This window comes from Caloenas nicobarica, chromosome 18 (assembly GCF_036013445.1).
Source record: "Caloenas nicobarica isolate bCalNic1 chromosome 18, bCalNic1.hap1, whole genome shotgun sequence".
Taxonomy (NCBI): domain Eukaryota; kingdom Metazoa; phylum Chordata; class Aves; order Columbiformes; family Columbidae; genus Caloenas; species Caloenas nicobarica.
The window spans coordinates 11,381,114-11,398,224 of record NC_088262.1 but is presented as its reverse complement, the minus strand read 5'-3'; the positions used below and the strand labels follow the sequence as shown (position 1 = coordinate 11,398,224).

The following is a 17,111-nucleotide window of genomic DNA, read 5'->3' as shown; positions in this document are numbered from 1 at the left end:
CAAAGTTCTCGTGATATTCCACTCAAACTTAACTAAGGAAAAAAAATATTGCTTGTACAAAGCAATCTTTATTTTCAAATGCTGCACTGCATGAAATGATGATTGACAGCCCTCTGCACGGACACAGATCCTCTTCATCTTCCGCACTTCACCATTCAGCATAGCACAATCAGGCCAACTATGCATAAAACCATTTAGACCAGAAGAAAAAAAAAATATATTTTCAACCCATTAGTCCTTTCCTTCTAAGGTAACAGCATTCACCTGGAAAAATCAGCAAGAAAAAAACATTTCATTTCTGCATTCAAATTAAGATCAGGCACACTACAAGGCTGGTCCCGTGCGTAGAAGCTGCTGATGCTTTCAGTGCTCTTCACCTTCTTAACCCTGATGAAGGACTCTTAAGACACTCCTGCTTTTAACAGTGTAACTGCCTTTCCCAGAAGGCAAAACAGTGCAGAAAACAAGAGGGCAGGGGTCCTCTTGAGAACGCCATGGCCACAGCTTTTCATCAGCGATCATCCTCCTGCAGTTACCATCCTTTGATGATGTCTTGCCAAAAGACACCAATTAACAGTGATACACATGTATCCATACACATGTCCAAATGAAAAGTGTTTTCCATTTTTTGCTCCCAACAACGTTTCTGAGAAGTCCCAAATTTCATTCTGTAGCCTAGATCCCACTGCAAATAACTGGGAAGGCTTTACAGATTTTTAATAATGGTATTTTGCTGAAGCACTGTTGCCTTTCTTATTTGGGAACAAGAAAGTGGTGACAGGATCTTACACCTGTATGTTTCTGCTTTAACTCCGATGCCCAGTTACAGCCAAACCTAAAGGTGATGTTCACATTAATCTCTGAAGACCTTGTGTTTCAGGATCTGTATTTTCTCATGTGTGCAGCAATAGAAGCAGAAATCTCAGTGCTTCTTTTATTCTGACCAAAATAGTCCACGAAGTCACCATCTGGCCCGAGGAGGTACATTATTATTGTGTGATCCACCTGCAAGAGAGCACATTGCGGCTCAGTAAAAACGATCCTGCACATCTCTCAAAGGCAGAAGCAACAGCTCAGCTGCCTGACAAGACTTCTCACCAAGAAGCTAAAGCAAGATATGGAAAACCTCAGCATGACCTCGGCAACGTCTTCTTGTTCGAGCCAAGAAAATAAATAGAGAAAACTAGCTGCATCCTCAAAACACATGAAAGAATAATACTGTGAGCAGACAAGTCTTCCCCAAGCTGCTGGCACCTTGACACAGCTGGGGAAAACCTGGGGGCTCATGGTCATTCCCCCTCATTTTTCCGAGCTTCCCTCTACTTCTCATGACGCTCCATGACCCTCACAAGGTATTCAAGCTCCTACTGCTAATATGATGTAAATCCAATATAAATAGAGATATTTCATTAAACCAAGTTCACCGTCAGTGCAAACAATGGGACTAAGAGCATGAATGGGATGCAGGAGCTGCGGATGGAGGAGCTGGCGCAGAGGGAAATACATGTGCTGGGAGGGTGCTCCCTCTGCTGTCCGAATCGAAATAACCTACAAAAATGTTCAAAGTAACAATTACTCGAATGTTCGAGGTATTCCAATTTGATTTATATAAATATTAACTCCACTGTAAATTTATTTAACATGCCACTGCAAGTACTGTCTGCATCTGTGACACCATCTTTATGGAGCAAAAGACAAAAATTACTGAAAATGGAGGCCATGAATTTGCGATGGCTCAAGTGACTACATCATCTCACTGAAGAAAAAGAACGGCAAAGTACTCATGCACTGAAAGTACAACTGTTTGAAACTGAGAAAATGCATAAATATTTCCAGTAACACAAGCTTAAAGGATGTGTTAAACTTAATGGGATTTCTGTCACTGAATGTTTCTCAAAATTTTATTGAAGAGGGCTTAATTCAAATATTTTAATCTAGTTTCAAATGTTCAAGATAAGAGCACAAAATCAAGTTCTAGAAGATGTTTTTTAAGCAATATGAATCACAAATTTAGATACTTCAACTGGAAACTGGCAAAAAAAAAAGAAAAAAAATCAGGTAGCCTGCTCAGAGCAGCTTAACTCCCCAGCCCATGGCAGGTGAAATGCAGTCAGGGTGGAGCGCAGTTTGCGTGCAGAACACCTCTGTTTTCCAAGCTGTGCCTGAAGCCTGCAGCGTTCCCGCTGTGTGCACATAAGATCACCATCTGAGTTTCAATGCAATCTTGTAAACCACAGAGTAAAACAAGGAAATTGGATATTCTGGTATTTATCTTATAAAATTGAGATTATTAAAGAGGAATTAGTAACATTGAGGTAATATTTGAAAAATTCAAACAGATATCTAGAAATTATTACAGGGTCTCTCAAAAAGATGGATTCAATTTCAAAGATACAGTGATTTCAAACTGGGTTCATCTTTTTGAAACACCCTGTATTTCTAAATGCTCATCCCAATGTTCTTTTCAAGTCAAAACATGCAGCAAAGTTCAACTGGCTGTAGTGGATCTCTTCTTCATCCCCTCCCAGCAGCCTGCACAGGAAACAGAACCTGCCCCTGTACAAACATCTGTCTTGATCACCAATTGGCATGACAGGTCTGCACAAGACACAATGAGGAAAAAAACCAGCCTCACTGGAAGAAATGGCAGAGTAGTAATTCCCCGGATAAGCCTGAGGTTAGAACCAAACCAGCCTCAGGCCCTCCTCCCATATGTGCTGTTGCTGCCTGTGTTGTTTCACAGACCTGTGTCCTCCAGCCTCCCAGTCCCAAACACGCAGAGCTCACTGCCCACAAAACCCAGCACCCGTGACAGATCCCGAAGAGACGCAGGTTCACTCTTCCTCCTTGGCAGCACCTCCGGAGCTCCCAGGCTGCTGCCCTGCTCCAAATCCACTGCCTTTTCTCCCTCCCTGCCTGCCCTCCTTTCAGCCTCACAGCCCAGCGGGGTTCTCCCTGGATCCTGAATCCCTTTCTCCTACTTCATTACATCTGTAGTCACATTCTCTAGTCAGTTTCACTCTCCAGCCTCCCTTGAAGCTGCTGTTGTCTATGGAGTTATTTTCCAAGGCCGAATCCCTGTACTTTCCGTTCACAGCCTGGCCAGAATCCATGTGTGGTTTGCTAGAATCCACGTGTGGTTTACTTCACAAGCAGCAGAACTCCTTCAGCTTTTCTTGCCTCTTTCCACCATCTCTCCTCCACTTCAGTTCACTCATTTAACATCAGATTCTACCGATTCTTTCCATCACATGAGCAGGTATCCTTTGCCAACCCTGTTCCTATAACTTATGCTTGTATTTTCACCAGCTTCCTTTTACAAATCTGATTTTAAGCAGTACCTTTAGACTGATTTCAGATTAATGCTAGATTGATTTAAACTGGTGTTGAATTTCTCCAGCAAGCTTCACTCCTCCATTCAAATACAGTATTTTGGACACAGACTTCTGTAGCTATTGAGTTGCCACTGTAAGTGAAAATAAGTTCTTAACCTCTCATTTCACACCCCTTTTGGTAACATAGAGCAGCGACCATCACCAGTGCGATTCCATCTTCTCTCTACTGAGATCATGTGCTGCTCTTGCTGTTTCTTTCTATGCATCACTTTTTTGTTCCGCCGATCTTCTTGTCCACTTGGATAATTTATTTGCTGCAGTCAGGCGGTTTTAAAAAACAAATTAATATACAATATGGATCAGAACAAAACCGATCTGCTTCAGCATCCCACCTCAATTAGTGGCCAAAAATAGTTGCTTTAAAGAAGAGTACAAAACCAGCACCAAAAATATGTTATCTTCCTTTATTACCTCCCAGTTTCCAAATATTTTTAGCTCACAGGCTTCCTGAGGTAGACAAGATTTCTGTGCATTTCATAATCCTCAACATTCTTTTTCCAAAGACTAACAAGTCTCTCTGTGGACTCCCATAAACTACTATTTGCATCTGTAGCGAGGGATTCCACTTCTCACACGCTCACTGCAACAAGAACCATCATCTTTCCTTTTGAAGCTGTTTTTAGTTTTCTCTGATGCCCTTAGTTGTGTAATGAAAAAATAAAAAAGATCATATAACATCTACCCTCACTTGTACCTACTTTACTCTTTCAGTTTGCTCAGGATGTGGCAGGTCAGGAAGGCTTTGGCAGCAGCTCTGAGCCCTATAACCAGCCATATTCCCTTCCAGACAGTAAGATTTTGACTGCCCAGTTTAGCCTCACTTAAACTTCAGTTTCCACCTTCACACTACTACTCTATGTATTTTATCCCCACTTTATTTAGCATTAATATGCTCTCTTTTCCACATCATACGACACAGAAGGAAGATCCCCACAGTATCTGCAGGAAGACTTGGCATCACCCCAGTCTCCTGTCAGGAAAACCTCACTTATTAGTGTCAGTTTGGCAGGAAATTAGTTGTTACTCACTTTTACCTCTCATTTCTCCCTCTTCCTATTGCCTTTATTTCCCAGTTCTATTTTCATTTTGGAGCACATAAGAAAACAAACAGACAAAAACACTACACAACAGAAAAAGTTCAAATTATTGCCACACTTGCTAGCTCATATGCTAATCTGTAGGCGAGCCTGAGATTGGACATTTTTAGAACAGGCTTCAGTGATGTTCTGAGCTTACAAGAGAGCACCTTGATTCTGATCAAGACCTCTTAAAACACAGCTTAGCACATCAGTGCAACAGGGCTCTGCCATGTAGGACTTCGGCGCAGACTGCAACAGCTGCCTTGGGATTTTAAAATCTACATCCTGCTCTTATCCAAATGTTTTCATTAGGCAAAGGCCCTGCATTTACTTACTATATAATCATTGTCTTCATCTTTGGGACCTTCGCTGTAATACACACGGTAAGCTTTGGCAACTTGGTCAATCTGTGCCTTGGTACCAGTCAATCCCATCAGCTTTGGAGAAAATTCTAGATAGAAAGAAGACATTTACATGTTTTAGTGAAGAGTCCCATCAAGAGTGTCCTTTCTAGTGTTCTACATTACACGCTGTAAGACATCAAGGAAGAAAACAGTAATACCTTTAACATATCTGGCAATGGCTTCTTCATTGTCCCTCTCAGGATCAATGGTGATGAAGAGTGGGGTCAGATTAGGCAAAGATGGAATTCTGTCTGTGACATTAACAATTATTATTTTTCTTAGAAAACTAAAACTCATTTCTCACCTCTCTTCAAACAAGCTCACAGACAGGCTACCATAACATCAATCCAAGCACACCCTAAGTGACAAAAATAAAGGTGATTTTGTGCAGCTTAATTTATTTAATTTATGAATGAAGCAAATGCTCTGAAATCCAACACTCTGTGCTTGTGCTGGGTGCAGCTACACTTGCTACTCTCAGCTGGAGACCCTGCCCTGATTAGCAGAGATGACAAACTGGCTCTGATGCAGAAAACACTGTGGCGTGATGCACGGATCATGGCACAATGGTCAATATAACAAAAGCATGCCTGTGACAGTGGAGTGGGAGGACAGCTGAAGGTACAATTCAGGCTCCTTCCCTCATGTTCCAGCTGTATCCTTCACTATATTTTCTTCACTCTAGTCCTCCCATGCACCTGCTTGGTTACTATAATCCCTGCTCCATAACTCCCCAGGGCCTGCAGGCTGAGAAAGGCCCCTCTGTCACACAGCCTTCCCCCAGCACAGCCATTCTCAGAAGAGATCTTACAGAGATATGTGCTCAGAATTAATAAAACAGACGGAAAAAATATCCTAATACACCCCACAACCACTTACTGGCAAAAATACAATGCAATGGCACCCTTTCCTGTAACCTGCTGCCATCACATTTTATTACCAAGAAGTCCCTTGTTGCAAAAAGATCAGTGCTATCATGCTCTAAATATCAGATCCTACTGACAGGCAGATTGATGTATGTATCACTTAGTGATTAATTCAACTACCAAACAGAGGTCAACAGCATTTTTTTAAAAAAATATCAGTTATTACCATTTGTAATATTTTAATGCAATAAACCTGGATCTCCAATAAAAAGGATGACCACGCCAACCGAATTCCCATACCAATCTCATCTACCACTTGAATCATTTTCTCCAGTTCATCAGGACAGATGTCAGGGCAGTGTGTGAAGCCGAAGTAGATCAGCACCCACTGGCCAATGAAGTCCTTGCTGGTTTTGGGGTGTCCCTCGTGGCTGACGAGTGAGAAGGGCCCTCCCAGCAATGGTTTCCCAATCCCTCGGTTTCGTTCCTTCTCCAGCTCTACAAAAATATGAGGGGATCAAACACATCCATGTCGTGATCCATGCTGCTTCCCAAGTGACCCTCAGGAGCCATTGCAGAGTCACGGCCTGGGGCGTTGAGATGTCAAGATCTACCCGTGCCCATCGTGCAGATGCCCAATGTGGACAAGGCTTCCAAAAATCATTCAATTCGGGGCAAAATCCAACATATCACTAAACTCCTTTGAAACATAATAATCTCTTTCATTGTCATCTGATGGACTCAGTAATGCCCAATGATAGAAGGAGGGGCAACGGGCACAGACTGAAACACAGGAGGTTCTCTGTGAACATGAGGAGAAACTTCTTTGCTGGGAGGTGCCAGAGCCTGGCCCAGGCTGCCCAGAGCGGGTGTGGAGTCTCCTTCTCTGGAGACATTCAAACCCGCCTGGACCGACCTGTGTGATCTGCTCTGGTGACCCTGCGTGAGCAGGGGGGCTGGGCTGGGGGATCTCCAGAGGGCCCTTCGGCCCCCACCAGAATGGGATTCTGTGATTATCTTTTTATTAAAAAAAAAAAAAAAGAGAGAGAGAAAGACAGGTACCTGGCTTGCTGTGAAACAGAAAAATTAGCATCCTTCGCAAACTGAACATATCCTAAAAATCTCTGATTTTCAGCATTAAAAACATGAAAATGACAGCAATGGGCAGGGACACACACGCTACATGAGAGGACACCAACATGCACAGAAAATCCCACCCATATCTGTACTGCACTGACTGGCAGCAGCGAGTACAAACAAACACAACTATTCTGACAGCAAAAGCATATTTAAGAATTTTAAAACTCTTAATCTTGAAGGGGTGGTTTTTTTGAATGTTTGAAGATTTTCTGTGGCGTTTAAATATACACAGCCGTGAAGCATGACGTGATTCGGCGGGATGCTGAAGTGGGTAAAATACAGCTGAATACAAACGACCCATCATCTGAATACAAGCCACCCACCCTCTGAACACAAAATACGATGCGCCTGCTGCCTCTCCCGCCCGGTAACACGCCTGGGCCGGTCCCGCCGCTCCCGGGGCGGGAAGGGGCCGGTTCCTCCTCCCGCACTCACCCTCCTCCTTCCGCCGCTTCACCTTCTTCATGGCGGCCAGCAGCCCCCCGCACAGCACGAACGTGGCCGCCAGCGACCGCCACGACACCAGCTGCCGAGGAGAAGCTGGTTAGTGACTGGAAAGGCGGGGGGGAGGCGGGGGACGGCGCGGGGTCCCCCGCTGCGGAGGGACGCGGTTCCCTCACTCACCCGCCTCTGCGAGCCCGCCCGCGGGCCGCTGCCCGGCGGCAGGCGGGACAACGGGCGGCTGCCGGGAGCGGGCAGCACCGCCCGGCCCCTCACCGGCCGACCAGTGAAGGACCAGGCCGCGCTACCCGCGCCCGGCAGCCGCCCGTTCAGCGCCGCCCGCCAGCAGCGTCGTGCCACCGCCGCCATCTTGTCGCCCGCTGTTCCGCGCCCGCCCCTTCCGCCCCGTCAGCCGGGAGCAGCCGCCATGGAGGCGGTGCCAGCGCCGCTTTTCGCCTTCGGTGTCATCACGGACATCCAGTACGCGGATGCGGAGGACGGATACGACTTCAGCGGGTGCCGGCGGCGGTATTACCGGCAGAGCCTCCAGCTGCTGCGGGACGCTGTGGAGGCGTGGGCTGTGGAGAGGCCGCCGCTCGCCTTCGTGCTGCAGCTGGGCGACAGCATCGACGGGCTCAACGCCCGCGGCGGCCGCGCCGGGGCTGCCTTGGAGCGGGTGCTGGCGGTGCTGGGCCGGCTGCCGGTGCCGGTGCATCACACATGGGGCAACCACGAGTTCTATAACTTCAGCCGGGCCCACCTGGCGCATACCGGCCTCAACAGCCGTCCCGCCGAGGCTGTCGCGCCAGCAGGCGACTGCCAGGCCTATCACTTCAGCCCGGCTGCGCGGTTCCGCTTGGTCGTGGTCGACGCCTACGACCTGAGCGTCCTGGGCAGGGAGCCCGACAGCCCCCGCTACCGAGAGGCCCTGCAGCTGCTGCGGGAGAAGAACCCCAACAAGAGCCTCAACAGCCCCACAGGTACACCTGGCTGCACCCTTGGCTGAGCCTCCGCTTCCCGGAGCGATAAGGCGGCTCCCGGGGCTGACACCCGATTCTCTGGGGGCTGAGGCGCGTGCCCCATTTCTGCCCATCACTTCCACCTCCCTGATCCCAGCTGAGACCCAGTCAGTGGGTCTCTAGGCAGGCATGGACGATGCTCCCACATACCCGTGCTGGTGCTGTTGGATGGGTTTATGTTGTGTTGTGTGTCCTGTGGTATCAGAACAGAAGGCAACTCTTGCCGCAGCTGCTATTGCAGAACGTTGAGTAATGCCTACCCTGTCCCATGCCAAGAGTGGAAATCCAGTGTGGGCAGTGTGACCAAAACCCCTGAAAACACTAACAAATAATTTCCCCTTGTTTGTCCAAGGAGGCTGGAGTTTTGATCCAAGAGGTACAAAATTAAAAAAAAGGTTATGAAAGTAATCCATCTTGTAAGCAGACTTACATAAGGCAAGCAAATAGAGGAGCCACAAGAGGTGTATGCAGCTATGCCTAACCACCTTCTTCATTGCAGGACTCAAAGAACCTCAGTTTGTGGAGTTTAATGGAGGATTTAGCCAAGCCCAGCTGGACTGGTTCAATGAAGTCCTCAAGTTCTCTGACGAAAACCAAGAAAAAGTTGTAGTTATGGGTAGGTGGACATAGGGGGTATATGGGGATACATGCAAAAAAAGTTACATAGTCAATGTATGTTAGCTGAGGAAAATATGTAGCAGATTTGTAGCTCCACTGAGGTACAGTTGTAACCTGTGAAGCAGGAGAATAGCAACTATATTTTACACTCAAGTGAGGTTTCTGTGCACAATTAGAGGTCTGAGTTTTGCTGCAACTAAGGCAGAATTTGGTTATGCCTGAAGTAACTCTCCTGCTTCTTTCCCTCAACTGCAGGTCATCTGCCCATTCACCCAGATGCTTCAGACAGTGTTTGCCTAGCCTGGAATTATGAAGATGCCCTTTCGGTCATACACTCCCATCGGTGCGTAGTTTGCTTTCTCGCAGGGCACCTGCATGATGGTGGCTATTGCTTGGACTCTCATGGAGTTCATCATCTGACTTTGGAAGGGGTTATTGAAACTCCACCAGGAAGCAACGCCTTTGGAACTGTTTATGTCTATGAAGATAAAATGATACTGAAGGGAAGGGGCAGAGTTTCAGACAGAGTTATGCATTTCCGAAAATGGTAAGCAAATAGAAGTTGTTCTTCTTCAGGAAGAGTACTTGGACAAAAAAACCAGAGGATTCAGCTTATTATTTGCTTGTAGGAAGATGAGCATGGCTGATCCTTATAGCTTTAACTCAAACATTTTTCTCTTGGATACAGCATGTCAGAAATAATGTTTCTGGACAAAAGTAGACCTAGTTTCTTTTTGGAGAATAGAGAAGGCCAGTAATGATGTTTGAAATAAATATACTTGAATACAGAATGTTGACTTGAAACACCCAATCCTGACTGGATTGTTATTTACTGTGAAAAAAAATGCAAACCATATTATGAATATTGAAAAAAACAAACAAACTTTTTAATATCAGTCAGAAGTAAAGTGTGCAGAATTGTGCCTGCCCAGCCACTTTTTTTTTTTTTTTTTTTGAACATCATCTTAATGGCTCATCTCTGGCAGAATTAGCCCACCCCGTAGCCTAATGGAGCCTTCCTAACATTGTTTTAAAAGAAGTAATATTCAAAGAAAGCTGAGCCCAAGGAAAATGGAGGCTATCAGCGCTGCATGATGTAATGCTGCAGATACACCCTTGGTCTCCGTGCGCAGCTGTATCAGCCTGCAGCAGCGCTGAGCGGCGAAGCCCTGAGGTGGAAGGATCTAACGCATGTTGCTGTGCTGCCACTGGGCCTGTTCTGGCTCTGTCCCTGCCAGCTCGTGTGCCCAGTGACTCGCCTGAGCTTCCCTCTCCAGGACTGGTAGCGCTGGAACACGCTCACTGTCAGTGGCAATGCTCGGTGGGTTCTGCTTTCGGGAACAGAAATTCTGAGACAAGTAGAGTTGTGATCGTGACCACATCTGCTGGTGGCAGTCTTGAGCACGCATCTCGCAGAAAATAAAGATATGGAAGCTTTCATTGAATTTTCGTTAGAAAAATAGTATTTTTTACTCTGTAAAAGCAGTAACTTTCAATTAAAGAAAATAGCAAAAATATTTCTTCAGATATGCTCTGCATATGATTTTAGTATAGGAAAAGAAATACAGACTGCTCAGTTTTTCAGTTACTCTCAATGGATTATCCAGGCAGATGTCTGGATGTTTTAAGGCCATAAATAGTCATTTATTGAAACAAAGTGCTTGCTTTACTTTTCTCTTATGTTACATAATAGTAGATTTCCCAAAGTATGAGGTGGTTGGAGAGTGACCCAGGGATGCCAGGATATTTCGAATATACCATTAGAACACACATCAGATTGGTAGTGATTTGAAATTGTATGAAGAAGCCAGCTGAACAACTGTTTCCCCAGAAAAATTCTCCGGTCAGATTTGATAGTGTTCCTCAATTTTTTCTTCTAACACATCTCAAACTGCACTGCTGGAAGCAGCACCTTTCATTGAGAACCAAAATCAAAGGCAACTGATGTCAGAACACATATTCTGTGCTTTCTCCCACCCAATTAAATCACTGTTTTACAGTGCGTTGGCCAAGATGCTCGCATCTCTTTGTTGATATAAATGTACAACCATGAAACAAAGGGGAAGAGGGTGACCACGACGGCAGCAGTCAAGCGAACTCCAGCCAGTGGACTCCTATGAAGAAGTAAATGCAACAGAGCTACTTCAAATCAGGCTGTCAGAAACATTCACACCCAGCTGCAGCTGGAAAGACAGCAGAGAGCCTTAACCACTTTGACGTAGCTCCTGTGGGTGCATCAGCAAAGTCCTTTACTGGAGAGGCACCACATGGCAGCAGAAAAAGTTTTTCTGCCATTTCAGGTTACATAAACCAGGTGGAAAAAAAAAAAGACGCACCCTGCCTGCCCAGAGCATCCATGACGTCTTTTCCCAGCACAAAGGTACTGTTTGGCAGACTGAGATTTTTCACACTAACAGGAATTTAGCAAAAGCGTGGTAGCGCAGTCGTCTGAAGAGGCACACTGTCCTTCTGCAAAGGGAGGATGTCCCCTGTCCATTACGGCAGCGGGAGCAGAAAAAATGTTCTATGTAGCTTTACTTTCCTTTACTTTACCTGTGCAAGATCCTACAGGCTGTAGTATTGGCTACTACTGCTTAGGTATCTGAGAAAATTCAGATAGCGACATGAAGCAGAAAAACAAGCAGCCAAAATCATCTATGTGTTTTAAAGAAGATAGTCACTAAATATGAACATATGAATGGTTAAAAAAAAAATAAAGGAAACAAAACTTACTTTGCTGAACTGCGACAAAGACTCATCCATATTGTAATAATCACCAGACCAAACAACTCTCTAAAAACCCCAAAAAAAGACTGATTAGAAAATAATACAAGCAGATGTTTACTTCTAAATACAAATTTTCCCTCCAAAACAGTAGTGTCTGCTCCTTTGGAAAAGTTCAATATATTTTACTAGGATTTTAATTATAAAGGTATTTACATGAAGTAACTTTGCTTCCCACCACAAATCTACAAACACACGTGACCCAGCTATACAGCGGCAGAAATTCCTGCTTCCACTTTTTGTTCCGCTGCTGAACTTACATTCCACAGCACATTTCCCTCCTTAAAACAGAGCACAGCAGCATCCCAGTGTTCCAGACCCTGAACGGCCGCGGTATCAGCCAGCGCTTCACCTCAACACTGTGCAAGCACCTGCTGCAGGCAACAACCCAATGTTGGGCTGAGAAATCCTGCCTCCCCTTCAGCCCCTGGCAGTTGCAGGGGCTGAAGGATTCATGCAGGGAAAAATAAAAATCACTGCTTACCTGCCTTCCTCTTCATGCAAAATGTTCCGTTGAGCATAAGCAAACAAAGAGCAAGCCAAGGCAATGGTCCCGACAATACAACCAGCAGAATGAAGGTCACACAGGCTCCTCCAGACACCATGATCTGAGGAAAAAAATAGTCTGCCAGCAACTGCAGTGTAGCATTAAGTACACCCTATAAATCAAAAAGCAACTGAATCACAAAAAAGGTGCCTCCAGCAAACACACACTTTAGGCAGGAAGATGGAATTAATACCAGCATCTTTATGACCAGGAAAATCTGCTTAAAACTGCTGTTGAAAATAAACACTAGAGGGCTTGGGGCTTGCTCTCCTAGGAATGCAGCTTCCTGGCAGCAGCACCTCAATGAAAATGGTTTCCTACTCTCTCCAGCAAACAAAACAAGCTCCAGCATTCAACATGCATGGAAAAAAAATCACAAGGCATTACAACTGAAAGTTCTCTTAAGCAGGAGGAAGGGCCTTTCCGGAGCTCAGAGCTCTAACCAGAGGCCCAGCACAGCGCGCACCGCGGGGCAGCCACCCCAGGTCCCAGCCAGCGTCGGGGGTGCAAGCGACCACCACGCCACAGGGAGCATCTTCCCTCATTCTCCGCAATAAGCCTCTGCCTGAGCTTTTGCTTGTGGTGATGAGCAACACTGATAACACCTCTGCTCAAGGACTGACCCACCACTGTAATCAGTTCCTCATTTGGCTGAATCTACTGCAGCCCAGCAGAGGCAGAATCTGGATCTTCTGCAGACCTGAATACAAAATATCTCTTGGTGAATTTACATAAATGTCCAGTTATACAATAGTTGTGCTATTTTAATCTTTATTTTTCACAGATCTTGGCACAAGTAACATAAATCTATTTGTGAGTTTAACACATAGACTCTCCTGACCAGGCAAATGCCATTATGGTGAAGCTTACACCTATCGCACAAATAAATCTCCCCTGAAACGTTCAAAATCACAGGCAACCAACCCTCGTGGGCTATGGTTTTATGAACGCTGCCTCTTCATGTGCTTAAGGTGGCCAGAATGCTGAGAGACTGCAATGGTGTGACTTGTGACAACAGCATGCACTCTTGAAGATTTTATTTTTTGGCAAAAGTGGGGTTTTAGTTTATTCAGAGTAAGTATTCATCCAGATGAGATACAGTCACTTTGTGTATATAAAATGTCATTATTAAAAAATATTTTTGCTGGATGAGAATACAAAAAATTAACTGTTTTCTGGAGTCCTGGACCAAATCTGATCTGAGTCATTCTCTCAACGTGTGGAATTAGCTCTCTTAGCGTAATGCCCTTGGACATGCAGCAACCGCACTGAAGCCTCTAACCATCCCCATGGCCGCCCATGCGCTCTGGGGGGCGGCTGATCCTGAACAAGACCTCAAGCTTGTTCAAAGGACTGTGCAGAGCTCAGCTGCTCTTCTATGAGGTAGATAAGCAAAACCGCAGATTTAGTTTACTTTACTTCCTTGTTGTAATGCGCTAACATTAACGGCAGAGCCAGGTTCAGAGCATGCTCCTGAGCTTGTGCTCCACTCAGGCTCTGAGCCCTGGAATTGGGTGCAAAGGTAAGACCAGCCCAGCGCCTTTACACAGCGCTCTTCTGTCCACCTGCAGCACATCCAACTGCCAACACTAAACCAATCGCCGGCTTTTGTAGAAGCAGGTGTCACAGCTTTTTGCCCTCAAAATGTGGTAGGACGTGTTTCCACATGGCCTGGTCTTAATTTGTGATTCAATTAAAGAAAAAAAAAAGTTTGGGGGGCAAAATTTGAGCAGAGACTCTTTTGCACAGCAATAGCATACCTGTTATCGAAGGGTTAATGCTGACGAGCAGTGTCAGGGCAGATGGCACTAAGTAGACAACCTGTTAATGGAACATAAATCTCTGTGGCAAAACTCGGCAAGATAAAGAAGCAGAGGCAGCCATCCACATCAGCGCTTCCCCCCAGCAGTCTGTCAGATGCACAGAACAGTCGCCAGTGCCACTCCCTCCGCTTGCCGTGGCACTGCTGGTGCTTCACCATCACCAGCCGAATCCCGGACAATCACCCGCATGCCAGCCCTTGCTGCTCAGCTTCTGGGTTACCGAGTCCTCGCTGCCCAGCCAGCCTGCTGCAGAGCCCCTTGCCCAGCATCCTCACCCCCCTGCGGGACACCCCCTCCTTCAGACCTCCCCAAACCCTCTGCCCTGTGCTGGGCAGTTCTGGGAGCAGGATGACCCTTTGCTGCCACTGTCAGCTGGACTCACCGGCACAAGGGATGTCCCCCTGCACAAGGGACGTGCAGGGCACAACCCCTGCCCACCCAGCAGCTCCTGTCACATACTGGGACATTCCCCCTTGTCCCTCGGCTCCACCCTGTGCCCACCGGGCCAGGGCCACCAGCTGTCAATGTGCCAGCAAAGCAGAGAGAAGAGGGTTTCTCTCTAGATTTCCCCCGGGGCCGAGGACACGCTGCTGAGCTGAGCAGAGACAGCAGGCGGTCAGGGTGGTGATTCAAGGCAAGCAGAGGTAGTGATGGACGCAGGAGTTCAGCCAGTCGGGGGGTCTTGGGCGCAGGGCAGGAGGAGCGAGAGCAGTTTGGTGTGTTCCACACAGGGAACAAATGCTTTGCAGGGGGCAGGTGCAAATCTGAGGTGAAATAACGAATATCCTGGAAGCAGAGTCGGATTTCAGCCGTCGCTGCAGTAGAAAGATCGTTTTCCCGGCGCCTGCTTGCTCTTCAGCTAGAAGCAGGGAGCAGGTTTCCTCCAGCGGCCCCCTTCAGACCAGGCGCCAGCGGGGCCGCTCGGGGGAGGCGCCGGCAGCCGGAGCCGCAGAAGAGCCGTCCCAGCGCCCGTCCCGCTGCAGCCGCCCGGCGGGAAGGGCGGCCCGTACTCACCGTCCACAGCCCGGCGTCGGGGTCGTTCACCTGCAGCGGGGACACGCGCACTGAGACCCGGCAGCCGCCGGCCCGGCCGGGGCCGCGCTCTGCGAGAGGGAACCGCAGGGGAGCGGAGCGGGGCCGCCTGCAGCCCCCCGCCCGGGCGGCCCCATCCTCACCTGCACGGCGGCCGCCAGCCCGAAGAAAGCGGCCATGAGGAGGTTGCAAAGGCGCCACAGCCGCCCCGCCGGCTGCCCGTCCGCCATGGCCGTAACCGACACCGCCTCCGCCGGGCGGGACCGCGAAGACACCGCCCGGTACCCGGTACCCGCCCCCCGCAAACAGCCCTCGCCCCGCCCGGTCCCGGCCGCCCCGGGACAGTCAGCGCGTCTCGTTCGTAGTTACTGATTTTTTAGAGAGAATTGGAAAATGCCTAGTTTTACAAATCGAGTCCCAGTCCAGGCGTGCAGCGCTGGTTACAGGGTTCACATTCCAGTAACCACGGGAAAGCAAAGATTCTCCTGTCTTCCACAGGCTGTACCAACAAACATGACCCATAAAATCATAGAATCATTTTGGTTGGAAGAGACCCTCAAGATCATCGAGTCCAACAGTTAACCCAACCCTGGCACTAACCCACGTCCCTGAATCTCATCTCCACGTCTGTTCAACCCCTTCAGAAACGGTGACTCCACCACTGCCCTGGGCAGCCTGTTCCAATGCCCGACAGCCCTTTCCGGGAAGAAATTGTTCCCAAGATCCAACCTCAACCTCCCCTGGCGCGACTTGAGGCTGTTTCCTCTGGTCCTGTCACTTGTTCCTTGGGAGCAGAGCCCGACCCCCCCTGGCTCCAAGCTCCTTTCAGGCAGTTCAGAGATCAGAAGGTCTTCCCTCAGCTCCTGTTCTCCAGCTGAACCCCCCAGTTCCCAGTGTCACCTCCAGCATTTCCCACTCCTCGCAGTGCTGATCCCCCTCGACGAGGTCAGAGCTGGGTGGGAGAAGAGCAGCACTTGTCACTGGCCCCAACTGGAGTTTTCCTGGTCAACAGCTGCTGGCTTATGCCAACAGTCAAGAGAGGCAAAAGAAATCCCTTCAGAACAGTTCCTTCTCAAAATACATCCTTCTGCCTTGATTAACTGTAGGGAAAGGCATTCTAAACCAGGCATTTTGACCTTGTTTTCAGCCCAGGTTCCCAGGTGCTGGCAGTCACTACACATCTGCCACGAAGCGGAATCACCTCGGAGGCCAACTTTGCCATGGGGAAAGGAAATGATTAAACATCGGAAGAGTTTGATTTAGTACCCAACATGGATAAAACCATTCTCTCTGCAATTAAAACTGAGTGTATTTAATTCAGTAAAGTGAGATTTCATTCCCCATGACCTGTCATTGTATTTTGAATTTGGGCACAGGCTGCAGTGACCTGCCACAAAATATGAGGTGTCACCAGCTGCGTTTTAGGTGTTAAAATGGGAAAGGCAGGAGGGAGCCTCAGCATCTCCCATCCCGTGGATAACTCCATCACAAGGGACCAGGGCGGTGCCTGCTGTCTCCTGGGGCAGGTGTTGCCGGGCAACAGAGACACTATATTGTCCCCTGTCACCTGTGCCCCTCGCCCATTTGGTCACTGGCCGTGGTGGGATCACTTTTGGCAGTTGGATTGCTTTTGGTGGTGGGATCGCTTTTGGTGGTGGGACCGCTTTTAGTGGTTGTATCACTTTTGGTGGCAGAATCACTTTTGGTGGTTGAACCACTTTTGGTGGTTTGATCACTTTCGGCATTTGGATCGCTTTTGGTGACTGGATCACTTCATCACTTGGATTGTTTTCGGAACTTGGATCTGTTTGGGTGACTGAATCGCTTTCTGTGGCAAGAAGGAAGAGGAGAAAGGCTGCTTGCTGCCCACCTGTCCAAGATCACCTCTGGGCAGAAAAACTCCTGTCTCCCCACTTCAGGTTCGGTGTTTTCAGGCAGAGCAGCAGCAATGGCCCCACTCAGT

At 47.7% G+C, this 17,111-nt stretch overlaps 3 protein-coding genes across 8 annotated transcripts; 1 reads left to right on the top strand and 2 right to left on the bottom strand.

The window, feature by feature from the left end:
- Positions 1 to 83: 83 nt before the first annotated feature.
- On the bottom strand, positions 84 to 7,802 carry LOC135996038 (protein SCO1 homolog, mitochondrial). The gene is given in 6 exon segments (XM_065647723.1): positions 84 to 1,005; positions 4,810 to 4,925; positions 5,037 to 5,129; positions 6,045 to 6,242; positions 7,320 to 7,410; positions 7,509 to 7,802. Coding segments are annotated over 6 exon segments (921 nt in total). The 3' UTR covers positions 84 to 876.
- ADPRM (ADP-ribose/CDP-alcohol diphosphatase, manganese dependent) lies at positions 7,598 to 10,280 on the top strand. Its single transcript, XM_065647730.1, has 3 exons — positions 7,598 to 8,305; positions 8,844 to 8,960; positions 9,218 to 10,280. The coding sequence occupies exons 1-3, from the start codon at positions 7,753 to 7,755 to the stop codon at positions 9,511 to 9,513; spliced, it is 966 nt and encodes a 321-aa protein (XP_065503802.1). The 5' UTR covers positions 7,598 to 7,752; the 3' UTR covers positions 9,514 to 10,280.
- Positions 9,826 to 15,382, bottom strand: TMEM220 (transmembrane protein 220). 6 transcript variants are annotated; one of them, XM_065647724.1, is made up of 7 exons: positions 15,292 to 15,382; positions 15,131 to 15,160; positions 14,054 to 14,114; positions 12,231 to 12,354; positions 12,007 to 12,120; positions 11,696 to 11,755; positions 9,826 to 10,371 (listed from the first exon to the last, which is right to left on the bottom strand). In XM_065647724.1, the coding sequence occupies exons 1-7, from the start codon at positions 15,376 to 15,378 to the stop codon at positions 10,101 to 10,103; spliced, it is 747 nt and encodes a 248-aa protein (XP_065503796.1). In that variant the 5' UTR covers positions 15,379 to 15,382; the 3' UTR covers positions 9,826 to 10,100. The 6 variants fall into 6 exon arrangements, with proteins under 6 accessions (XP_065503796.1, XP_065503797.1, XP_065503798.1 ...); XM_065647725.1 differs by having other exon boundaries at positions 12,007 to 12,117; XM_065647727.1 differs by having other exon boundaries at positions 10,283 to 11,076.
- Positions 15,383 to 17,111: the final 1,729 nt, after the last annotated feature.